Source organism: Siniperca chuatsi, linkage group LG3 (assembly GCF_020085105.1).
Source record: "Siniperca chuatsi isolate FFG_IHB_CAS linkage group LG3, ASM2008510v1, whole genome shotgun sequence".
Taxonomy (NCBI): Eukaryota; Metazoa; Chordata; class Actinopteri; order Centrarchiformes; family Sinipercidae; genus Siniperca; species Siniperca chuatsi.
In genome coordinates, this window is record NC_058044.1 from 13414100 (window position 1) to 13441397 (window position 27298).

Consider the following 27298-nt stretch of genomic DNA (forward strand, 5'->3'; position numbering starts at 1 on the left):
TTTAACAGGCAATAATGAGGCTGCTGCAACTTTATGTATAAAACGCTTTAATTATATTACAATGAGAGAATACACTATACCTTCAAGTGTTTGCTCAAATGGAGCCAGCACCAGGTACTCATGTACACACACTCACACACACACAAAACAAAAAAAAGGAACTTATATAACATCTTCTGAATGCATATTACACATCCGCTAAAAAGGAACATATTCACAGGTCTCTGGCACAGAACTCTCCCTACTCTGCACAGTATGTCAGCCCAAACAAAGTCCCCACCATCCTCCTCAACTAAATGCCAGCCAGCTCGCCCTCCTCTACAGATGAAACTTAATGCTGGTGTGACTCCCATCTTAGAGCAAATGCAAAATAAAGACAAAAGGTCCAGGCTGGGGTCCAGAAAGCGGGACGCTGACCTGAAGCCTACAAGTAGTTAAAGCTATTCATCTGGAATTACATGGAGCTCTTAGTAATCATTCAGCATGGTAGGTTTAAAAGTGACTATTTATTTGGCAGGAATAATATATCATGGAAGTCCTTGTGTTGATTTTATAAGCACCGTTACTCTTCAGGTTCAGGCACAGGATGGTGTCTTCTGTGTTTCTGATTTCATCTGTGTACAGACATCTCTGCCTTGACCCTGCTCTCTGTGCAGACTGTCCTTGGTCTGTGCTTCCCTCTGATTTCATCCCACCACCCGCCCTCTCTTTCTCTGTCTGCCTGCTGACTTCCCCAAACACCACACTGTGCTTTTGTGCTCTTAGAAAACCCAACACACTGAAGTGAATCTCTGTGCAACAGCAACATGAAAGCAAATATCAAACCTTGTCTGTACTTGCTCTGAAGTCAACAATTTTTAAACTGAGCCCCCGTCTCTGCAATGACTCTTAAATCACACTTTGATCCTTATAGGAGTTCAATAATAAATAAATGTTTACCTTTTTGCAATGAAGAAGGAAGCAGTTACATCTTCTGTTGCCTCTTCAAGGGGTTAAAATAAGTCTTCATTATTTTGTACAATCTCTGCTTTTTTTAAAAAAGAAAATAACTTTTTCCAAGGCACATCATTAAAAGAATTTCCATAAACACTATCCATCCAGTATTCAAACAAAATGTTACCATGTCCGGTCAACTGCTCAAAAACCACTCATTCTGAGTGTGTGCTATGTATATTTTTCAATGACGCCACTGAAAAATTATAATCTCATATCTGGCCCTAAACTCATCCCATTCAATCTGTCTTTATCTGTCACTCTTCTACTGGGAGGTTCTGTGCAAGAGAATAACTTTATGCCATTAATATGGTCTACTAAGTTGTTCATTTGACCAACAAACTGAAAAAGGACATTTTTGCTACAGTCATGTACACATTCTTTGACATGAATGTAAACTCTCAATGACAAAAAGAATAAAAACAGCTTTTTTTTTATCAAATTTTTTTGCCCTCCTGCAATGTATGGAGAGAGTGCAGATAGGAGGTAAAATTCATCAAAACAAAAGATAGAGTTGGTCACCATAAAATGCACCACAGAGTCAAAAGCAAAACCACCTGCTTGTCTTAAAAACCCTGCCCGCCCCACCCTCCCTCAGAAAGCACAAGATGGTAATATTGCTGTGTTTCAAGAGGTCCCCTGATCAATGGGTAACACTATTTTTGGGACAGACCACTGGGAGCACGGAGGATAACACCTTAAGCTGCCATCGATTGGATTATTCTTTTATCGCTCCTCTCCCAGTGACTCCCATTGAACAAACACATAGTCAACATACAAGTTTAGTACAATGACAAAAAAAAAAAAGATAAACACGCTTCAAGCCCAGAAGTTTTGAACCCCGTTGGTGATCATTCGGGGTGACTGGAAGCTGCCATGGGAGTTTACCAGTGTGTGTTTTATTTCAATTTTTCTGACAGAGGCTGGCAGACAAGCGGGTGTCAAGAGGGTGGGGAGTGTACAACAACAGCGGCTTCTCAGTAGAGACCATAGGGGCTTTATTTATTTTATATTTTTATTTAAAATGAGGTCTTCTCTTCAAGTGCCCCTTGCTCATGGAAGTATTTTGGCATGGTAAGGGTTGAAATCAAAGCTTTCAGCCTTTCAGCCCCGCCAGAGGACAAGAAGAGGGAGGATGAGATTAAGAGGAGGGGAGTGTGACCTGAGTAGGGATCAAGGGTGAGGAGGTGGGAGGAGGAGGAGGATGAGGGAGGTCGAAGGCTCACCAAGGCACAGAATGACAGCAGGAGAGTCACCCAAGGGAGAGGGGCCAGTGTATCAGCTCCCCTGCCCCCACTCTCCTTTCAACAAGCCTGGCCTCATGTCTGTCTGTCTCTCATATATATATATAGATATATATATATATCTATATATATATATAGATATATATATATCTATATATATATAGATATATATATATATATAGATAGATAGATATACTCACTCTTTTTTGTCTTTTCATTACAAGAGAACATTTAGGAAAATATAATACAAAATTTAATACAAGAAATATAGACTACACTGTCTAATGTCACTTTCAGTGACACTTAACTTCTTTTGTATGCAAGTTTTTTGTTTTCTTTTGAGTCTTTTGTAGTTTTTTATTTTTTTGGTCAGACCTGGTGGACTGGCCCCAATTTTTATAAGTGTCAGGACGTCAAGCTCTAAAGACTTCCAGAGACTGAGGCCTAATGATTATTAAATAGTCAGAGAGCGACAGAAGCGCCTCCTCAGTCAATAGTGACTATTGTGCATAAGTTACAGAAAAGGTCCAGTGCCCAGAAGCTCCAGAAATAAGCAACAAGCAGAGAGAAAATAGGATTATCAGTCTTGTAGAAATTAAAAGTTTAACTGAATTGATTACTTTGCTAAGTTAGCTAAAATGAACGCCTCTACAGAGAACAAATCATTAGAGCTGGCCCTTTTTTTTTTCTTTTAATATTTTTTCTCCACATTTACAGCTTTGACTTGTTAATCAGAACCTAAAAAAATCCAGACACACATGAACACTGCTTGAAAAAGTAACAAAGCTGTAGAGAAATGCAAATTCTGGGTAAATGGCATCGTGAGCAAAGAGAAGGATCCATTAGTGAAAAAGAAAAAGGAGAACTATCCCCTTTTTCTGCAGGTCCGCTCTCTGTAAGCAACCACTTGCCATCCACAGGGTAAAAAGGTAAAGGAAAAAGTCTCCCGTGACACCTCATGGTCCACCAGAATCATTTAAACACTCAGAGGAAGCACCCGCCTCTCGTATTTATTGCTACATCAATTCGCTACTGAGGAAACACAAGATTTTAATCAATCTTTAAGGAATAGTTTTTTAGTTCTGAGGCAACTCCTTTTTTTTACATAGTAGTCCATCCACACCATAGGGTGGTATAGTGTAGTGGTCAGTAGTGTGGAGTAGTGGTTAGGCAACCCAACCAGAGGGAGACTTGAGGGTTTGGACAGTAACTGTACATCTATTTACATTCTTTCTTCTCTGCTACAGCTCTGTAACTTTTTCAGTTTGTCTTTGGCCAAAGATCGGCCACATTTGGTAATGAAGATGTGACTATGTGTACAGAAGGAGCTAGTGAAAAAGTCCTATTTTAGGTCAAGCAGTTGCAGAAGCACTGCTGCACATTGACATGATCCTAAAAAATTTAAAAAACTAAAAAAATAGTTTTATATTTTGGGAAATTTAGGAAGTTAGATGAGAAGATCGATGTCACTCACATGTGTGTTCGCTAAATATGAAGCTACAGCCAGCAGTTGGTTAGCTTAGCTTAGCATGAAGACTGGAAGGACAAGAAGAGGGAAGCACTGGAAGCAGGGGGAAACAACTAACCTGGCTCTGTCCAAAAGTTAAATAAAACCATAAAACCAGCACCCCAAAAGCTCACTAATTAATTTAAGTTATATTATATAGTTATATTAAGTTATATCTTGTTTGTTTTAATTTATATAAAAACCAACTTGTGAAAACTTCAAATTGCTGTTTTACAGGGTTTTATGTGCCCAACTGTTTCTTGGTCAGAAGCAGTGACATCCACATAACCCGCTGTTAAACAGTAACTTGTCTTTATGCTAAGCTAAGCTTCACGGGTGCAAGTTGCAGCTTCATAGTGAACAGACGGATAAAAAGAGGGGTATCAGTCTTCTCATCTAACTCGGCATGAAAGCAAATAAATATATTTCCCAAAATGTCAAACTATTCCTTCAATCTTTGACCATTTTTCAGCAGTCAAACGTTTCAAGGAACGTGCAGGACATCTGCAATAGCTACTCCTGTAAGTCTTATTGTGTAAAGGGAAGATACTGTATGATGTAAATAACTTTCAAGGTCCCAATGTTGAATATATTGCAGAACAAACAGAAGTGCTTTACCTTTTACATCACAAACTTAGTGCAAAGCCTTGTCTGTGTGTTATGGCGATGACCTCTCTTAAACTCCTACACTTGGTCGTTCTCTCTTGCACGCACACACACACACACATAAACACGCACTTTGCAAAATCCTGATTAACAAGTCAAAGCTGTCCACCACACCACAGACGTCCCCATTTAAACCACAAACTCTGCTCTGTTCTCTCTGAGCCTGCGGCAACACTAGGTAGGGGTTGTGAGGGCAGTGGGAGGACAGGGCATGTCAGGAGGGGCAGGTTCAGGCAGGATACAGTAGGGTGAGGTAGGGTCAGTGGTCAGGGGGATCAGGAAGGCTTGAGTGGCATTTCAGCCCCATGTGCTTCCTGGAGAGCCGGGGCCAGGAAAGGAGGAACAGGTTCAAGGTGTACCGCCGCTGTGGACTGGTCTGATGAAGTTAGTGGGCGGCGTTGGCGATTGCAAATGGCCGGGGAAGGTAGGGAAGCATGTTGGAGGAAGCTGGTTGAGAGATGGATGGCCGTGCGGCGTCTAACAGTGGTGCGGCTGCAGTCTGTGGGAATGTGTGGCTGTGTAGCTGGTGTCGCTGGAGCTGCTCTGGAGGCTGTAGTGGTCCTCCTCCTCACCGTCGCTGATGCTGTCCACACTGTCCGCCTCGACAGGAGATAATTCCACGCCCTCGATGTCCACCTCTGCACACAAAAAGAAAATATATCAGGTTATTTTCGGTACTGTTCAAAAACAGAACAAGAGAGGGGAAAGTGTATTTACACCCAATGTGGGTAATATTTATTAGGGAGCCTGCTGTGCCTGTGGATTAAACTTTGATTTAGACAGCCATTAACTCTTGGCAAACAGGCAGATCTTTGTGCTCCCACAGCTAATCCCCATCCATTGATAAACAACTGCATGTGTGTTTAACTCATCCAGGATTAGTACACATACTCTAACAGTCCGAACTAAGCATTTCAAGAGAGTCTGTGACACTGGTGAGCAGCAGATTGCACCTTTTGAAGCTCAGGATATGCTCATTCATAGTGTTGCTCTGTGGTTGTAAACATAAAGTGACACATAGTTGTATAAAGGATGAAAAGAGAGCTTAAGAGAGAAGTTCAAACCCTGCCAACTTTCTCTCGCAGAAGTGGCCGTGATTGTCGGATAGCTGGTTTCTGAAAGTTAAAGAAATGGTCGAACACAGCCCCTAATTCCAACATCAGAAGGTGTGTGTGTGTGTGTGTGTGTGTGGGGTTGTTCAGATGCTGTCTGACTATCCGACAAGCACTTCTGATGAAGTATACTTACACCTTAAATCTCATGAGATTGGCTTTGGTTTAGGGATAATGGCATTCAAATACAATCAGCAGTAGTGGACAGAAGTAATGCCCCTGACCTCAGAGGACAACAGATTACTGTATTTATATCATCTCGACAGATGAAACCACCTGCACCAGTACACAGTAGACCACATGAAATCTCCCACCATCAGTAGCTAAAGAGGAGTGCCAGATTTCTTTATCTGCAGTCTGAGGCATTAACCTTTGACCCCGGGGCATCGCCTGCAAACAAGGCTAATCATCAAGTGGCTTTTCACTTGGATCATAAGGAGGCTCAGAGTTTATCAGTGGACAGTGAGAGGAATGCAAACAGCCAAACAGCTCTGACTAGGTTCACATGTAGATGAAAGCACTAATAGTGTTGTGTTGAGTAGTTAGCAGATATAGCTTCAGGGTATACAGTGTGCGTGTCAACCTCAGCCTGAGCCATACCTTGTTTGTTATTGATTTGCATAAAATGTGGAGGAGATCTACATTTGATTTACATGCCATAGTCACATAAAGCCCTGACCACATGATGCAGTAGAGCTGCACATTGCAAATTTGTGAGAAGTTCTAAGTGACGATATCTTTCTCTAGAATGAATCTACATGTACATTTTCAGTTAAAGCATTTCAGAATATGGCACGCACGTCTTAAGCCACTCTAGAAAGTTATGTACAGCTAGTTTACTTCTCAAAGTCAGCTTACCTTGCTCGGAGTCGGTGGAGATGGTGGAGCCCATGCTGTCAGTGCGGATGCGCTCAACAGATCCGGACACAGAAAGCTGCTCCAGGCGGCGTTTGAGGTAGCGGTGCTCTCTCTGCAGCTGCTCCTTCACATTTAAAGCCTTCTTGTCCTGCTCCTCCAGCTTCTGCAGAGACACACATAAATGCCAAGAATCAATAATAATGTTCACTGGACCCAAACATCTCCATCTATTCTCTCTTTTAACTGTATGCTGTATTTTCTGTCTTTTATTTTTGTGTCGTACTGTTGAAAAAATGTACAGTTCCCCCGAAAGGTCACTGTGGGAAATTTCTGGTTTATTTTTTCTTTCCCTCACAATACGTTGCATTATCTTGCAATAGGAATCCAAATAATTTCTTCCAATTGTGATTACCAAATTATTTTTATAATTATGTTTGATGTTGGATACTGTGGATCGTTGTTAGAATTTGGATTCATGTCATATTATACAGATGCTGTTACTGATGAATTCATATATAAATCTTAAACTTCTGAAACCAGTTTTGTTTTCTATCATCTCCTGACAATCAGACCTCTGCCAAAAAGGAGAGTATTCAACATGAAATAAGGAAGTGGCCAAGGGACTGTGTGAGATTTGTAGGTTAGAAAGTAAAAATAAACATAAGCTTTTGTAAAAATTTGACTCAACGTGGGATTTAGTTTTGCACTTATTTGCATATGAAAGTTTTCGGTGGTGAATCAAAGCAAAGTTTAAAACATTGGCCCCTTGTGATGTGAGAACACAATGACGAGAATTAGCGGAATTCATCTGAGCAGAGAGGACATGCATGATAAACAGGAAATGAAGGGTTAAAACTCGCTACGCCTGCATTTCCCACCAACCACACTGTTGCTGCTTGTAAACAGCAAGATTAGTACAGCATGTCCTAAACTGTACTTCATAAGTGTAAGTATCTTACATGTCTCTCGGTGTGTGTGAACTGCAAGAGTTAAAGAACCATGGAAGGAAGAGTTGGCCTTAAACAAACCTAACAATTATCTCTTTTCACATATCTAAAGATCAGCCACCAAATGTCCTGTATATTCCACTTTGGGTTTTTTTTTTCTTTCAGTCTTGGGAGCACTTTTTTCTGGCAGGCCCTGAACCGCTCTGATTGAAAGATTAGAAAACAATATAGCCTAACACTTAAAGGCAAAAAGAAACATCAGGCATGTTGTGAACATGGCAAGTCTCGATCATTTTATTTTTTGATTCGGCTGTATGTTTCTTTAGTACCTTGATGTGCATCTTGGCCCTTTTCAGCAAGCTCAGTGTGGTGTGTCTTGTGCTGTCTGGACCTAAAGGCACCAGCTTCTTCAACTGCTCCAAGTACAGCCGTAGTTTGGCACGTCTGCAAACACACAAGCACAGGGTGAGTCAGAAGACATCCACCAGCAGAAAAGTGAGAAGGCACCTACACAAACAGAGCTTATCCGCACGTCCCTGAAGGGCAGAAACAAATATTGTTCTTCCTATACTGTGACTGTCATGTTCTTTTCTTGTGCTGGTAAACGTGTACTAAAGCAGTGAGAATGGCGAATGGATACTAGCTCGATCAGGGTTGATGCCCTGCAGGTTTGGTTTCAGTTGTGACTTGGGCTTGACTGTGAGAAGTTGCATGTTCAAAGGGTTGAGGGGGTTCAGAGTCTCGCTGGTTACACGTGTTCGAAGCTTGCAGATGCTCCAGCAAACCACTTTCAAATCCCTGTGAGGAGTCACATCCTCGTCCATCTGCAATGCAAATACCCTCATTCACAACAAAAAGCAGGAAATAGTTCACGTAAGGGCATTTCCAATAAATATATAGTCTGAATCCCATGTAATTAAACTAAGAATAGATACACCAACCAATGACATCTAACCAGATATTCAACGAACCAATCTCCCCGAAGTCCAGTCCAGTAGTCCGGAATAGCTAACTGGTCATATTGTCATTAAACCAGACAAATTTATAAAAAGTAAGCCAGCATGAGAAAGTAAAAGTCTTATACTGATATAACTACAAAATACTTTACTACATTTATAATTATGATTTGGATTTCATATTGTATCATACAGCCAGAGTTCATGAAAGTACTTCAACATTTACATCTTTCCTCATCAACAAGAGCTGTTTTCACTGTTCACCCACATGTGACACACATTCAAAGAGCCAAACAGGGCCATCGCTTGGAGACTTTCCTGTTTTTAGAAAAAGTATATTTATCTAACCCTTTTGGGTTTCGCCTGCCTGTGTGACTAAATTTGTTAGGTTGGTTGGTTTTGTATTCACAAAAACATACTTGCATTGCACAATCATGACTACTCACTGTTACTAATGTACAGTATATGCAGAATGCCTCAGTGCAACATACTGACCTCAATATAACTGTGCACTGTCTAGTGGTGCATTACCATTGTCCATATCAGCTGTCTATTTCACTTTTCCTAAACCTTGTGTTTGATTGATCCACCAAATGAAAACCCTGCTATACACTAAAACTGAGGGAGACTCCTTAAACCCACAGTCACCAGGTGCAAAAATCATTATTGACCAAACTGACGGCCATGAGAAGTTTCTTATCTGTTCCCATCACTCTGTTGGTTGAACTCAAGACACAAACTGTGGCCCTGGAAAACCACGCATCCCTGCCAAAGCCCTGCAGGCCAACAACCCTGGATCCACAAGTTAGCAGTTCACTGGATACAGCATTTGGATGTTTAATTCAATGACAGTGACAAGAAGGCAAAGTTAATCTGTGTGGACACTGACTGACTTTGTATGGATATTGTATGTTATTTCAATGGACTGCTTTCATTCACAACATTTTTATCAGCAGATTACCTCCCCTGTCTGTCCTTGGTCCATTCAGATTTGTCCATAAAGGCCTTTCAATCGTCCATTAGTCAAGCTTGTCCATGAACCGTTTCTTTGTTCTGAGCTAGCCTTCCCCCTTTTTTCCCGTTCCTTTGGCTAACTCTGTCTGAACGGTAAACAAACTCCAACAATGCAAGGTCTCCACTGGCCATCGCTGCAACCACAATAAACCTAATCAGAGAAATGAAGCTCTCCAGGGCTGGCTGCAGAGCCCAGGACACAGGAGAACACAGCTAGTACACAAGAACACAGTCTTTACACATGCACACACACAGTCTTTTCCCTGTTTCTTTTTCAGGAAGGGCGTCGCCTGTGTTATTCACAGAAAGTAAGACCCTCTCACTAGCCCCATCTGTTTCATTTAGAGGTCAGCCAGAGACAGCCTGTGGGCAACAAGAGAGTCTCAGGGACTAAACATAATAATCCAAAGTCCTAAATGATAGTTGCATCTTTAATTTCTAGGGATTTGATTTTAGCTATAAAAAATGCACCAGATTTTAAAAATATATATTAAAAAGATTAGCAAAAGTGCCCTTTAAACCATCTCTGCCTCGCTACAGGTGCATACAGGCATTCCCAAAAACAGGGTGTGTGAAAGTGCTCTCATTCTTTTATTTCCTCCTCTCCCAGGAGGCAATCCCCCCTCCCCTCCCCCTTCAGTTGAACCCCTCTGCTCCACCCTGCCAACACCAACACACCCTCATCCCACTGGAAAACAAGTGTCTTCTGATGACAGGGGCGGGGGCCCACCTCCAACCTGCCCCAGTCGAGCCACATGAAGCACTTGGACTGCGGCCAGGGGATGCGGGCAGGAAGGAGCTGGGGGTCTGCAGTAGGGGGGGGGAGTTTTTTTGGAATGGAGTGGGGTCCGAGCTAGTGGATGACTTTTTCTTGGGTTGAAAAAAGGCCTCTTTGAGTGCAGTGTGCTCAGCTGCACTAGGCAGTGCTCCATACACATCATCCAAAGGGTAACTTGAGCCAATGGGCAACCATCTTGCACCCCGCTCCCCCCTCTCTCCCTCTCTTGTAATGAAAAGCAAAAACAAGGCGTTCCCCAAATACTCTGCCTGACTACCCCACCACCCACCCCCAAGAAAAGTCGTTTTTACAGACTTGTTCATCACAGGCCCCACCTGTATGCTCACCACATATTTTAACTGGCATGCAGAGGATAGAAATGTGCACAGATGCACTTAGACCATTGCTTTTACCACATGAAAATAAAATGAATGTCTGCACTGTTTGGTATTCAAGCCATCAGAAATACCACTTCTCTTCGTTACACCCTAAATCAAAAAACAGACAACTTGCCACTCAACAACGATGATGACCTGCAGGCAAACCATACCCATGTTTTCTTGTTTCACAAAAAGAAAACCTTTCCAGGGCAATAAAAATACAACTGTAAAGGATATTATGGAATATACCATTACTAACAACTGTTCTGTAATGTATCTTGGGAAGCCTGAGGAGATTATACAAAGAAGGTTTGCAGAGAAAATTTTTGTCTGGTGTTTGTCCACCAGACTAAAATTTTGTTTATAGCCAGCTAAAATGTTGCTAAAATTGAACCTCTAAAGTAAGAGAAATGGCTTGATATTGTTCAGCAAATTATTCCGTGGGAAAATGTACCAATCTTGACCTATACTGAGAAAAAATGTTTTTTTGACAGAAATCTGGGAACAAACATTGAGAGTTAAGATGAGAAGACTGATATCATCTCTCATATCTGTATGGTAAATATGAAGCTATAGCCAGCAGCCGGTTAGCTTAGCACAAAGACTGGAAACAGGGAGAAACAGCTAGCCTCTCCTGGCTCGTTGCCTGTTAACCTCACTGTGACAACAGGACTCGAGGGAGTCGTTGCGCCCGGCCAAGCAATAGTCTGGCACACAATAAAACCACAGCTTGTCATTTTTCATCTTTTTTTTCATACAGATTAAACAAACAAGATACAACATATTAATTAGTGAGCTTTATAGGCATTGGAAGGTGGATTTTGTTACTTTTGGACAGAGCCAGGCTAGCTGTTTCCAGTCTTTATGCTAAGCTAAGCTAACCAGCTGCTGGTTGTTGTTGTACTTCTGTAACATTACCAGTTTCAAATGTGAAAACCCAACAAAAATGTTGAGTATTAAAAAAAGTTCAGTGGCACATTTCTCTCCCTACATCCAAACTGCAGCTTTTGAATTGACGTCAAACTGGATCTTTCTTGTTGATAACGATCTACCTTAACATTTCTGTCACTTAAGTTTCAACAAGTCTGGGCTGAGCTTCTCTTTGTCTTGAGCCATAAAATGAATGCTACATGTCCCACTTCTATCTGTCATTATTGTGACTCTGTCTAAGAAAAGCTTCATGTTTCTGATGCATATCAAGACAGGACCTAGTTAAACATGGCATTGTGTCCCTGACAGCTCCCTCCCAGCAGCGCATGTTCCCCTGCTGCAAGACACACTCACTATTTTTCCTCAAGAGTGCACAGCTGATTTGGAGCGGGGTTAGGACCCTCCCTTGCTCACGTTTGTTATTCCTAATCCAAGCCCTGGTCACGCAATGTTTATCAGATTTCCTCAAACAGCCATATAAAGTGTGGCACCAGATGAACGTGAATGTTGTGTCCATGAAGGAGAGCAGACAGTTTGAATCGCCTGGCCCACATGGTTATGAATCACATCAAATTTTCCAATTTGTCTGAGTTGAAAATAGGACGGTCTTTGATATTTCAGTCATGAATAGTGTCACAGAGTGAAACTATTGGTGTGGTGTCACATAAGGTTTTGTAATTAAGGCAAATTCCTGGTTTATGTGTGTCAACAAGTCCAAACAGTGAAAAAGTCAGGGTTTCAATGTACGATGGACATAATACTCATGGGATAAATTTTTAAAATTCAAATACTCTCATTTCAAAGTGTTATTGTTTGTGTTGCAAACTTATCCAAAAATAGCGAAAATGTGATACTGTGCATTATTATGGTGTAATTTGATCTGCTCTGAAGTCATGTCTGCAGGGAAATGACCACCTGACCATTCTCGCGTGCAGAAGTACCACGCGATGATTTGTGTCTGATCTCTGGCCTTCCCTTCGACTCCTCTTCTCTTCACCATCAGTGCCAAAACAAAGCAAAGGCAGAGGAGGGAAAAAAGGAACTTTTGCTCAGAAAGCTGCACGCTGCTGAAACTGGAACAAGCTATTTAAACTGCTGACTTACGCTCCAAGGTTACTGGGTACAGACCAGGCCTTTCTCACAGATGTGGGCCTTGGAAGGAGAACAACCGTGAAATATCTCGTTTTGCTGCTCAAGCCAAAGGCGAGCAGTGTATCTGCAGTAGCCTGTTTGTCTGATGGATGCATAATGAAGAATAGTTATGTATGCTCAGTGATGTTGCTAGGTACACGTCCTGCGTCTCTGACGTGTTACGTCCGAAAGGACGCATTAAACTCACTATTGACGTGTCCAGGAGATGCACCATATTTCTCCCTAATAATGCTACATCGTGAACAACAAATCCATGTTGAAATCATAGAAATAAACAAAAGAAACCTTGCTGTCAAAAACCTGTTTCTTATACTGTATCTCTCCAGCACCAAACGGGTAGCAGATAACCGGGTAGTTAATTTGGCAACGACCGAAAAAACTCCTCAAATCATCTCACACACACACGATAGACAGTGAATTAACAGTGTTATAAGTCTGCGTTTAATTCAGCGTATATCTGATCCACCAACCACCACATATTTTAGTGAGGAATCTTAATTTTTGAAACGTTCGCCTCTCATTCCCACGGTCTTCTCCCACTAAAATAGCACAGCTAAACAACAGAGGAAACCCAAAATGTGAGATACGGAAAGTATGTAAATATGGAAATACAGTTTATCTTTATGAATTATATTGATGCCAAATTGACAAGAAGACTGTCGACATAGGACATATTTTATCTTGTGTTTTTAGAGTTATGTGTTTTTGAGGACACGTACGGAATTGTTAATGTGTCATATTTCTTAAATGGAGTTTGGCGTAATATTTTCGCACAGGGAGCTTCAGTTTAATTCAAACTGCTAATACTGCATGTAGCCTATATTTCTTTAATGTTTGAATAGTATGATAAGGTCATGTCATGACATTGACTGCGGTTAGTTATTGGTTTGATTAATGGTTTACAGCCTAATAATGTGTGTTTGTATTGATTACTGATGGTGGCTAATCAGGCTAATTATCAGCTAATTGTACTTGGTTTCTAAAGGTAGTATGCAGTAAATGGTTGCCCTTTGTGTGCATGTTTTTAAAATACTTTACTAATTAAACATGATGTGCTTGATGGTGTTATGACTCCTGATGAAACTTGAAAGCTCAGCATTCTTGTTGCCCTTTAGCTTCCTTCCTTTAGTCACGTTAACATTTATTCACCCAATAAAAAGCTAATATTTCTCTGTATAATATGACCTCCTCTTTCTGTCAGCTGCTGTGTGTCTAGAGTGTATTTACAGATTTGGGATTTTATTAGTTTTACATCTTCAACATACATGAATATAACCATAATTATAACCATATAACGTCAAACACGAGTTTAACACTACAATTATCAACATCACTGTATGCTGCACCAAAGAGGTGACCATGACACGTTTTCACCATGTCCATACATACACACGCACTTAATTGTTCACAGACACACACAGTCCTGGTGACAGCAGTGTCCCAGGACCGTCCAGGGCTCTGGGATTGGAGATCTATCGGTACACAAAGAGCTGCAGGGCCTGAGAAGGCAAGCCAGTGCAAACAACAGGCCTTCACCCCTCACTCACTGCACTGTTTAATGGGCTCGCTGTAGCCCAGAGCATTCCTCAACCCATACGCACAGGACTGAGTGGCTTGTCTGGCACAGAGCCAAACCCGATAAACTAAGGTCAAAGGTCATCAGAAACACCACGGCAATGTTTCCTCTCACTGCCAGAGCTGACTCGGTTTGTTCCCTGTTGGGTTTAAAGAAAAGAAAATGCGATACCAGGCCTCTGGTGTTGTTTTGAGCCCACAAGACATCAGCATGAAGGATTCACTGCCTAGTCTGCTCAGCTTTAAGCAGGCATGAAGAGTGCAGTAATTTAATCTCAAAATGCAACGTATCAATTTATCATTCAAGACGTCCCCAAAATAAAGAGGATCTAAACTGCGTTTTTAAGGCCTTAAAGGATCATTCCAGCTCATTACAACTTGGATCTTATTTTCTTACTTTTGGCCATCTTTCTTATCAGTAAAAGAAGTCTGACCTACTGTATTTGCCATAGTTTTTCCTCAATCAGGGATTATTACAAACATTTTGGATGTGCTCATTTTAAGTTGAACCAGGAAGTCAGTTTGGGTATTAATTTAACCATTCGCTCCCTAACCTGTAGGTTTGTTTAAAGCCTGTATGAACCTCTGGCTGCTTGTGTTTCTTATCCCATCAGACTTGTTTCTACTACTGTGTTTCTAGATATCAGCAAATAACTTGATGATTGAGTACAATCTTATCATTACAGTTAGAAATGACGGCCAAAACTATAAAATGAGACTCAAGTTGTAATAAACCAGAATTATACTTTAAGTGTCTTCCCGTCCCTTAAAACAATCTCTTACAATCATTTAGTAACACTGGTGTTACCCTTCTATATGTTAAATATCTTCTTTTGTAGCAACACTCATCATTCAAAGCATCGCTTTATAAGTGTTTTTTCTAAGCTTTGGAGTAGAATACAAAAAATACCCCAAAACTTTTCCAAAGCAAAACCTTTATGCATCTGGCTCCCTTGTTTACAGCTCTGTTATGTGAAGTGAAAGTGGGGGCTGCATTTGCGTGAGTGTGGATCACCATGTTGAGGTGGTGGAATTTGGGGTTGCCAGTGGAGTGGCTCCACATCTGGTTGGCAGGTTCCTGGGGAATAAGAGGCAGATGGAGGGAGGTGGTGAGGAACCCAGCCCAGGGCCCAACCGACAAACACAACACACACACACACACACACACACACTGGGCCTTTCAGCAGCCGTTCATCAGTGTTCCTGTCACTCTCCAGCCCTGCCCTGAACATGTTTACATTTAACAGTGATCTGATGTGTCGTCTCTGAAAAAGAAGAGGGTAGAAAAATAAGATGGAACTGAAGCAGCTCATGTGAAACTGGCAGAGTGGTTCGCCACGCTGCCCACGTCAGTGAGACGAGAGACGCGCAGTGAGGCGCAGGTAGACACAAGAGGCTTTTATCACGCTGATATGAAAGTATCAGTATGTCAGTCATCTGGGTTGAGCTGTATTTGTTTTCTGTCAGAGGATGCCACACCTACCCACTGTGTGCAGTGACAACTGCAAGCAGAACAGACGGAATACAAGACCCCCATAAACACATTCTCCTGATGGCAGGAACATGGAGCTCGTTCTCACATGACTCTGCTCTCACACGCAAGCAGCAAACAACCACACCAGCAGTGCAGACAAAGGGAGGGGCCTGGTTACTTCACTACTCGTAGAATTACGCTAAAGAATGAGTTCTGCATGCTTTACTGGTGATTAAACAACAGGAAACTGCAGAATTAGCCAGTTTGTTGTTCACTCGTTGTAGTAGTATTTCCACAAAACAAACTGGAATTTCCACTAGGCGTGCTAGGGAATGCCTAGTAATTAGATTCATTTGATTTTTTTCGTGTACTGAAACAATCCCCTGTGCGAGCATGGATCATTACAAAATCCCTTCCTCAGCACAGCCAGCTTACACTGGTGTTAACAGAAAAACAGATGTCAAATAGAATTTAAAGAGGAGAGCGTGTGAGCAAAGAGAGAGGGGGGTCGGACTAAAGAAAGGTTTTTCCTGTGCATCTCTGAATCATTTCAACACAATGTCAAATGACAGACCTGGACATTAAATGCCTTCCGCAGCGCGCATTGAAAAGTACATCTGCAAATGTTGGACGGACTAGCAGAGACAAGTTCAGCGAGCTCAATAAACACATTCCCCTGACACGGGGAGCTCTGGTTTTATCATGATTCCTTGTCAATGATTAACACACAGGAATCTAGTGGCATGAGAGACGACTCCAGCTTCCATGTTTACTGTCAAAGTGTGTCTGTTTACTTCTGAAAGGAGGTTTTAGAACAGTGGGTGGGGTCCAATTTGAGGGTCTGGGCCCACCTAAAAGGCCGCAAGAATGAAAGAAATCTGAGGGGCTGTGAGATAGTAAACATAAAAAGGAGACATTTCTACTACACAAATTATGCTTGCTTTTTAAAGACTTTCCTCAATTTGTTTGCTTTTTTCTTGTGACTTGCAGTATACTGGGAGAAAAAACATCAGTCTTTGGTCGACCGAGTCACAACCCAAAGGCTTATGCAACCTGTGACAAGGAGCTATTTTAAGGTTCACAAGCCAAAAAGGTTACAAACTGCTGTTGTAGAATATGAAACAACTAGAGAGAATAAAGAAGAGACAAAAACAGATTGATGCATGACAGACTGCCTGCAGCTCTAATTCACTCTATCAATGCATAATCAAACAAATATTCGCTTGTGACTCCCTGCTTGCCAAAAAAACAAACAGCACCGAATGTGGATGCGGCTGCAGAGCATTCTACTCGGCCTGCTAGTTACGTGAACCCCATCTACCCACAGACTCTCCCCCCTAAACTGCCTCTCTTACTTAACTCTACATTCCAGTGTATGTGTGCATACTCTGCTGACCTGAATTTCAGGCTGCCTGCTTGACACACAAAGCAGCCACATCCTACGCTGCCTCCCTTTCAGCAACGCTCAAGAATGTCTTTGCGCTTTCCCCTTCGATAGGCTCACAAGGCCTGCGGAATCAAACCATGAATGGTTCACTCAACTTATTTTCCTCCCCTGCCTCCTGCTTTTCACTTCTTTCTTTAATTGTCTTTCCTTACCCTTGAAACATACACCCAAAGCTATGCACGCACCTTGTTAAAGCGTGTCCTGCACTGTTGTTTTTATGAGCATCAGCTGCTTTGTGGCAGTGCCCCAAGTTTACTAACACAGAAACGTGGTGTACCCTGCAGCAGCGACACCTGAGAGGGAGCAGGAATGTTGTCACCTAAATGTACATCTACGGCGGTTGCGTTCACATACTCAAATATCTCTGTGTGAGTGTACAGATCATACACAGGCCTTAAGCAAACACACAGTCGTCCGCAGATAGTGTATGTGCAGCCGCTCTGCGATCATGGCCAGGCTTGACCTCTGTGAGCCAGAGAGCTTCTTAGCGCCCGGGAAACTCAGCCTGGAGAAATTCCACATGTGACCTCTGCTGCTGACCTCCAGCTGTAGCCTGTTTCTAATTCTTTGTCCACAGTCAGCCTCTCAACAGTTACAACCCTGACTCTCCTAAGGCTATGTCCACTGACTTCAGTAAATGTATAACAACTTGAACAAACCCAGTCTGTCGTAAGGTTGGGCAATATGATGAAATATATCAGGAGAGGACAGAAATGTGTCAACTGTCTGAAATTTTGCCATACTGTTTATTCCAATGAAGATATCCCTTTAATATATCTGGTTGTATTTCTCCATATCAGGACTACTTTATGGCAATTATGTTGTATTGTGAATGTATTGGATTTGGTTCTAATTGATTAAATACCTTATTTTTGTTATGTTATTTTATTCACTAGATTAGCCATACACAGACATTCCCATCTGATTATTTTATCTACAAAAGGTTTCTCAATTTAAGTTCCAGAAAAATGACAAAATCACAAACTACATACTAAATTTAAAGCTGAAACGATTAGTTTATTGGCAAAATATGAATCAGAAATTATTTTGATAATCGATTAATCGTTAAAGTAATCTTTTCAAGAAAGAAATGCCAAACCCTCCCTAGTTCCAGCTTCTCTACTGTGGGGATTTTCTGCATTTCCTGTTTTATGTGATAGTGAACTGAATATCTATTTGAAAAATTCACCTTGGGCTCTGGGATATTTTGATGGACATTTTTCACTACTTTCTGACATTTAACAGACAAAAAAAATACTCAAGAAAATAACTGGCAGATTAATCGATAATGAAAATAATCATTAGTTGCAGCCCTATATATATTTACATCGCAATATAAAATTACATTTACCTTGATGGAGGATTTTATCCACACCTCAAGTACACTATAACATTAGGTCAACATTCACTGATTTCATGTTGAATATACATTGCTACACATTACTACATGGCCTACATGTGCCTTAATGATTATACCATGTACAGTGCATCATTCATTACTGTGGGTTATTAGCTGCTCATGCAAGCCTAATGACTCCAGGTCATAACACACACACGAAGAATGTAACTGACAGTGTGACATTTGAAGAAGTTAAGTACAAAAGCCACGTGTAATCATGTGATCATGGGAATGCCACACTAAAACCCAAACTGGAAGGAATCCAGACTGTTTGTTTATGTCACTGCCTATAAGAGACAAACATGACCTTTAACTCTTTAAAAACTGTATTCATTTTTAAAAGCAGGATGTGGACATAATATGCCCTAATAAAATGCAGATTAACAGGATTAACAGGCCCATCAAAGCCTGGCCTTCTTCCAAATAAACTCGCTGTCACAAAAGATGACTTATACTTCCAAAGCAGAGAAACGGGTACAGATGAGTTTTGGCAGGAGGACCAGTAAAGAGTGATAAAGGCCCTCTGTGAGAGGGGAGCTCTGCCTTTCTCCTCCTTACTGCCTCAGGTTTCTGCTGACTCAGACACTTTTAGGGGGCGAAAAAGGAGAGCCAGGATAAGGAGAAGGGAGAGAAAAAAAGATAACAGAAAAAACAGATGTGGTCTCTGGAGAAAGAAGGAGACAAAGAGTAGAAGGCAATAAGGTGAAGTAACAGGGCTGTGGACGGTTCTCCCTCCCACTGACACACCGCCATAACTCAAACAGCTCAGTGAGGTGCAGCCGCTGCCCGGCCCGTAGACACACACACATTCTCACACACACACACACACACACACACACACACACACACACACACACACACACACACAGGAGCTTCACTCAAGGGGAAAGAGGTCCTCAAAGCCAAATAAGTCATTCATCACAGCTGGACGTAGAAGACACAGGGAAAAGTAAATTTAATTAGAGAGAAGATTAGACCATGACAAAGTGGGTGCTTGTTCCCGTGTCCATGAAGCGCATGTAAATTTAAAGTTAAGTTCAATAGGTGTCACACAGTTGCTGCATATTATCTCCGGTATGATCTAAATTGTAAGAGAATACTTTGAGCATCATTCTGAATGATCTCAGAAATGAAACCAAGAGCACCTGACAGCCACGGGCGGTGTTTGTGTCTGGAGAGGTAAAAATAGATCTGTAAATCCTTTTTGCAATTGAGGGAAGCAGCACAAACATACCAGATACCAGGCCTTACGCCAATGGACTGAGATTTCCTGTAAACGGGTGATATGTGGGAAAACAAAACCTCTGTAGTTTTGCAATTTCTTGACGTTTCTAGAAAAGGAAACTTGTGGCACAGAAGAGTCGTCATAGGTTTGAGAGCTGTTGAAGTCAGAAATGGGAAGGAAGCAATGCCAGCGGAGACCGACCACACAGTAGCATTTGGTTTCACGGAAATGTCAAGCTGATGCTCTGCAGCTCCGGCCTGTGCCAATGAAAAGATGACAGACAAAAAAAATAAGAACCCAGCAGAGTCACCCTTGAGATGTTCTATACAGAGCTGTCACCGCTGCACTCAGGCTGCAGCAGATAAGCGGGTTGTGTGAGGATAGGCAACCCTGTGGGACGCTGCCAGCACCCACCCAGACGTCTTACTCTGATAACAGGACACAAATATATGCAGGGTGCCTCCTGAACGGCTGCCAAGACAGCAGTCAGTTTCATGAGAGACACCTAGCATGCATAAGATCGCTGAGCAGCAGCCAGTGAGCCTGACATCCACAGGAAATAGACTAATTTAGGCAACAAAAAAATAATTTTTTTTGGAAACTGTCACATTAGACGCAAACACTGGCTTAAAATTTACTCTACAAAGAGTATCAAAAATCTAATTTTTTTTTTCTTTTTCGATACCTACCAAAATGTGTCCATAGCACCCAAACTGTATTGAAAGATGTTATTGAATGTTTGATATTGATTTTTTTTAGGCAAAGTTCTTTACTTTGGCTTCTTTAGTTAAAAAAGGGGCTTTGTAGAAAAAATTCATATTTCTATTATAATATTGGTATTCCTACAGAATATCAGGTATGAAGATATTCCATTTGCATGTATATGCAGCCCTACTTGCAAGATAACATTAATAAACCACTATTTGACTATTCACAATACATTGAATGCCTTTCAGCGTCTAATCCAGACATTCATCGGTCACCTTGTCTACCACGTGAACATACAGCACAAGGATGGCTCTGTGCTGCACCAGCGTGAACCAAACACACCGACACATGACCAAACAAAGACAGTGAGTCATGGAGCAAACAGCAGCACCTCCCTGGAGTGGCGTTTGAGGGCGTGAGGTCGAGCTTTTGGAAGCGATACCGGCACTGCCCAAGATTAGACAGGGCTGAAGCTCCGAGTGGATTCTCCAAACTGATCACACACTCATTGAACTGGTTGAACAGGACCGTTGAACACTTTCGGTTTTCTTATGAATTAGCCACAGATAGACCGAGATCAACCAAGGAAACTGAGAATTCCAGTAGCATACCAATAGGGTTCGAACTAATGCGATTTTTGCTTTCAATCACTCTCTTGATTGTTTTTTCAGATATCAATTAATCGTTTGGTCTCTAGGTCTCTGTAAGAAACCCATTGCACAGTCTGAGAGCACAAGGTGGTGCTTGTTTTGTCCAACCAGTAGTCCAAAACCAAAAGATATTCAATATACGTGATGCAAAACTGTGAAAATCTGCAAACATTCTCACGTTTGAGTAGCTAAAACCAGCAAATGTTTGGCATTTTTGCTTGATAAATTACTTTTGTCGACGATTGTGAGAATTATTGTTGATTAATTTCCTGTTGGTAAACTGTCCAATTAATAATTTCACCACTACATATTAGTTACACAACTATAGCAGGTATAATACACTACATACACACGCACTGTACATGATTGTGCTAAAGCCTGAAGTCACAGTTTCGACCTTTAACACCTGTATGTTGGAATAATGACCATGTTATTTGAGGCCGAAAGTCCAGACAGAGATTGAATCAGGATGCATTATGTTGCAAAGGATCACAATGATACCTCGTCACTGCAGGGCCTGTCATTACAAATACGTAGGTTGAAATTTTTCCAAACAAACAGTCATAGATAAGAGAAATATTACGCCAGGAAAGTACTTTTATATATGGACTAATGAATCTTCAGTCCATATTGACTCCATAATGAGTCTTTAAACATAATTTCATTTGTTTGGCCAAAACATCAGTGAATAAGCAAGAGAACTCACACGTTTTACCATTACAGTCATGACACTGCACTGGATGTAAAGCCAAACAAACCCGTATTTTTTAGAAACTTGTGACCGCAGTGATGACAAGGGAAGTGGGTAAACTGATTATGGAACACTTTACTGGCACATGCATTTGTCAGTTTGACTGGACATCACTTCAGTTGTAACCAACCACTCCCATCATCGGACATGAGGTAACTAATGTGTCTCAACACCTGCAGTGTAATCAGCCAGGGCCTGCTCTGTCTCTCCAGTCAGCGAGGAATATGTCTGCACTTGTTTCTCTCTCGCACTACACACATCCATTACTCACTCCCAGACATGTGACTCGCAAACCCCAATCCCTTAACGTGGGTGATAGTGTGTCACGCAAATGCAGCCTAACACGCCCATCTCAGCCTCTGCTCACATGCTGATAGTCACATCAGCTGTTTCCTAAATCCTCTATGGCAGGCAGTTTTTTAAGAATAGAAAAAAGAAAATGACTCTTTTGCTACTTCCTCCAAACGTTCTTCCCTAAAGCTTTGTTGTATCAAACAGGGGTTTTGCTTTCTGACAAGAACCCCCTTTGGGTCACTTCACATCTTTGGTCAAAACAGAGCAAAAAGAGACGCCTGTGCCTTTAATAAGCAAGGATATCACATCACCAAGAGCTGAGCGCTGCACCCCAAAAGGAGGCGAAGAAAAAAAAAAAGTTGTGTGAGCTGGAGTTTGGAGAAATGACAGGCGAGGGCAAGATTCACTCCGCCTCCGCTCACAGCGTCATTCTGGGCAGGATTATCACATTACTGACAGGATTCCCTTTCCATACAAGGTAACGAGTTTCATGCGTGAAATGGAGACAGATCTAATCAAGATGAGGGTGCTCTTTGAAATCAGCTTATTATCCATTTTCAGACACGAGGAATTAATTGATTAAATCTCTTTGAAGATGACCTCTGATCTGATCTGGTGCTTTTGACTGAGAGGAAAATATCTGATGTTTACCTGCAGCCAGCATCCCTTCACTCAGTATGTTAGGAACTCAAAGGTGCCGTGCATAAATTGGAATGCAAATCAGACAAACATGAGAGATGCGGTAGGTCAAAGAGCTTCAGATGTCACCCTACCTGTGTTTCTCCAGCTCGTTGTGCGACGATCTGAAAGGACAAACAGACAAAAGACAAGGATGAGTGTCAGGGCAGCAAGCGCTAAAATACTGTCAAATCACATGACATGAAAGTTAGAATGCAATGTCATGTATAATCCCAAGGTGAGATACTTGGTTAGTAAATGTTTTGATCTAAATGTAAGACAGGCGAAAAGCAAGAAGAAACAGCAGATCTGAGAAACATTCTGAGAAAAATGTGTCAAGACAAGAGAGTAAGGGCGTCGATTCTTCTCTGCTTTTTCCTTTATTGTGCAGTAACAGACAGAAAGAAAGTTTTAGCAAAGACATAGAATACTATAATATTCCAGAACAAGCCTTATCTGCTGCATATTCATTCTGATTTGCAGTGGAATTAAGGGCACAAACAAGCAATGCAAAGGCTTCATCACACATTCTGGAAATAGACATCCGTGACAAGTGTGCAAAAATTTTGTCTAGTTTTTAAAAAAAATCTTTTTCTGTGTCTGTGACATCTGTCAGAGAGTGTGCAGCAGAGGGCAAAAATGACCCTGAGAGAGAGCAATATCTGTGACACTGCACCCCACCCCACCCCTAGCCTGCTTTCACACACATACAAACAGCATGCACACACTGCTGTTGTTGTTGCACGCTGGCTGAAGAAAAGCACCGTGGACATGGGATAAAAACACACTCAGACGTCTGGAGGCCTAGACGCTGCAGAATTCCTCAGCGTGTGGGCTATTCTGAGGAGAGCCCCTATCATGATGTGCAGCCGGGAGCAGCGAGGGCACTGCAGTCCATCTGAAACAGGCCCTCTGTTCATGAGACCGCCATGGATACCACAGCAATAAAAACAAAAACAGCAACAACAAAGGGCCAGACTGACAACAAGCCTTTTCAGATTTTCCACTGTTTGAGAGCCCTTGTGCTCGTGAAGCAGTGGTTCCCACAGCTGTGAGACCGAGGCTTCTGCACAGCGACACCACTCGCTGCACCACAAGGTTTACAGTTGACTGTGCAACTGGGATAACGTGGTGTCTGCACAGGATGTTGCACTGCTGCTAATAACCTGATCCAAAAGGCAGACAAAGAGCTTTATTCCATCATGGAGGAAGTTGTGCTATTCAAACCTGCCCAAATTGGGGAAACGTCCCAGTCAAAGCACAGGGCCTGACCAGGAAATCATACGGAAGATTGCAGAGGAAGATAATGCACAAGGACCTGTAATAACAGCAGGTAATACGCACCTTTACATGTTATGTAAAAGAATGGTGTGGCACGCAAAGGACTTGGCCCTGATGATCAAAGGCCTATAAATTAGGCTGATATCACCCTTTTTATGGGATGTAAAACTGGCAAAGCTCATCCTCACCACCCATCCTTGTGTATGTTTTCCCACATTCACAGGAAGGAATTCAAGGATGCAAAAGAAGTTAAGCAGGGTTTTTCTTGTCATCTGAACTATTTATACTTTTCTAGTGAGAACTATTTATACTATATCTAGTGTGACAGAGAGGTGAAGCAGGAAAACTCTCACCAATACAATTCCAAGTCTCCCTCTTTTTTTTTAAAGAAGCATTTTAATTTAACAAAAGTTAAAAATAAAAAAAAGAAACTCCACCAGGGTTTCTTCTTTCTGTGTGCAGAAACAGACTGCCAACTGTGTTTTTTTTTCACATGCCCTGAATATTGTACCATTGCAAAACATGTTATCGGTTTTAATTTGCACATTTGATCATGACATCAAACGCTATAACACCAGTTTTTGGTTCTACAAAGCAAAGCATTGTGCTTCTTAAGTAACAGCCAGCTTCTCTTTAACTGAAAATATGGTTTAAGTTCAAACATAAAACATGTTTTTACTTCACTGCCCCCAGCATCCTGTTGAGGCTTACAAAAACCGTATGAGAGTATAAAGGGAATTGGGGAATTGGGGAAAAGGAGGGAAAAGTAGGTCTGGTGCATAAAGTCTAGTTGGAGGGTGTTTGTCACAGTGTGTAGTTTCAGCCACCACACCCACCTGCCACATCTCCATACACACCCTCATACACACACACATGCACATTAATAATTGTGTTCCTGCGTCAGAGACTGTATGAAAGGAATGTGGACGAGAATGCATTATCATTTGTGACGTCACTTTCAAATGTACAAAACTCTACACCTTAAAAAGGAGTATAATTACAATAGTGATACCACAGGTTAACATGCTGTACGTGCAATGACGCAAGACTCACTACTGAGGAAATCAGGCTCTCTGTGCTTCCCTAAACTAATATTAGCCAACAGGAAATGTTATGTTTTTTCATCAGATCTAGACGTGCAAGCACTCTTGGGAATGGAACTGACTAGAACACATCATGCAAATGGTTCCAGAGAGTTTTACCAAAACCACATTTACTATGAATCATCAGGTAGTTAGCTGACATCAAGAGAAAAGGGATTCCTGATGAGGGCATGTCCAACATTGATCCAATCAATTTAAACCCTCTTTCAGACAGATGGTTGGATACAACAAGGGATTTGAAGGTTCTGGGAAATTAGATTGGGCATTTTTCACGGTTCTCTGACATTCTATAGGCAAAACAATTAATCGATTATTCGAGAAAATAAATAAATAAATTGCCAGATTAATCAATAATGAAAATAATATATAATAACAGCCCTAATAGGGCCACTGCCACTGAACAGGCCTTTTAATCTTAGAAATGAGAATTAAATGTTAACCTGCTGACGTTTAAATGACCTTTAAGCAGCTGTCCAACGACCGGCAGAGCAAGATAGAACCGAAACTGAAACTTAAATTTATTTATTTATGTAAGGTAATTCTGTGTTATTTGATGGCCTTGCAGCAGCGTCTTAGTTTGCAGACTGTGACAGCATATGAATGGGGTCAAACTCGGGATGAACGCGCGTTAATTACAGTTTCATGAGTAGAGAAGGAAAAGCAAGTCGATATTCTGATCAGAAGCTTCGATCTACGGCAACAGCGAGAGCTTCATGAACTCTGTGTGTGTGTGTGTGTGTGTGTGTCTGTGTGTGGATGGGGGCGGGGGGGTTGGAGGACCGTGGTCCCTGACAGAGACACTTTCATTTAACATCAGACACATACAAAACACACTAACCACATGAAAAAAACTGCATTTCACAGGTGACAGCACGATAGCCGTGTGAGACAGGGCGCAAAAACGAAAGGTTATGTGCACGTCGGGTGTGTTTCATCTAAGCTCGGGGAGGGTTTTTAGGTGTGTGTGAAACAGAGAGAGAGAGTGGGAGCAGCAGAGTTGACAGTGTACGCGTGGCAGTGTTTATTGGAGAGACCAAAACAGAGAGCCCAGCCCAGACAGCAGAAAGATGGCAGTGTGCATGAAAACAGCTCTCCTCCACTGTGTGTGTGTGTGTGTGTGTGTGTGTGTGTGTTTCTATAAGCTGGCACTTACACAAACAAATAAAAAGCAGGAATTATATTTACCTATTGTTCTGACTTTTTCTGGAAATTGGCGAGGCTTTCGTTTTCTTTCTGGAAAAGTCGCTACTGTATGGTAAAACAGACGCATAACCGTGCTCTGCCTCTATTGACAAGGGGAAAAAATATTGTTAATTTATTGTGGTGTCTGCAAGAGTAAAAATAAAAAATAAGCTGTCAATGAGTCATTTAGGGAAATGGTGAAACATGAAATAGCTGTAGAGGCTATATGATCTACGTGATCGATCATCAATTTAATCGCTTCCAATACATCTATATAGCTCTGTATAGCCGACAGCAAGCTCTGTGTGTTAAACAATTATTGCTACATGGCCGTTTATGAGTATCTGTCATTACGATACTGGCTCATATTTTCAATGTCACTCTTGTTTACTCATTTCCGAAGAGTTAATACAGAAACACGCTGCATTCTGAGTATATACACATAACACATATAACACATGACCTGTATTAGAAAACATGGCAAACACAGTTCATAAATACATGACATACTTTCAGTAATAAAATACAGCTATTCTTTTATAGCATGTAAGCTACTAGGTCCAGTTTGCACCCATCGCCTGGTCTGTGTCCCATTGTCTGTAAAGTGACATCATACCTGCACTGTGGCAGGGCACGTTAAAACTTCACATGACAGAATACTAAGCTAGCTGCCTTCCTAATGTTCCATTCACAAACAAATCATTAGCCCAGAAACCCTGTCAACTTGTCAGTTTAGCTTGAAATACCTCTGTCTCTTCTTTCCAAGTACTCTGCAGCCTCCAGCAGAATTAAAAGAGAATTAAGTTCCATCTTGTTGTTGTCTCGTTATAAAAATAGAAGTAATCTATTTACACAAATGTACAAGTCATGAAATAATGGAATGGAAATTTAAAAACTGTGTCAGAGCGATGTATCTAGGCCTCCTATATTCTGTTCTGAGTCTTGGTGACTCCAAACTCACTATCAACAGCACCTAACTAAAACTCCGAGAAGT

The 27298-nt window shown here is 41.5% G+C and overlaps 1 protein-coding gene across 1 annotated transcript; it reads right to left on the reverse strand.

Annotated features, from left to right (window-relative positions):
• Window positions 1-30: 30 nt before the first annotated feature.
• mxd4 (MAX dimerization protein 4) lies at window positions 31-27298 on the reverse strand. Its single transcript, XM_044189116.1, has 6 exons — window positions 27051-27298; window positions 26308-26407; window positions 22834-22863; window positions 7657-7771; window positions 6381-6543; window positions 31-5048 (listed from the first exon to the last, which is right to left on the reverse strand). Exons 1-6 carry the CDS (start codon window positions 27112-27114, stop codon window positions 4888-4890), a joined length of 633 nt encoding a protein of 210 aa, XP_044045051.1. The 5' UTR covers window positions 27115-27298; the 3' UTR covers window positions 31-4887.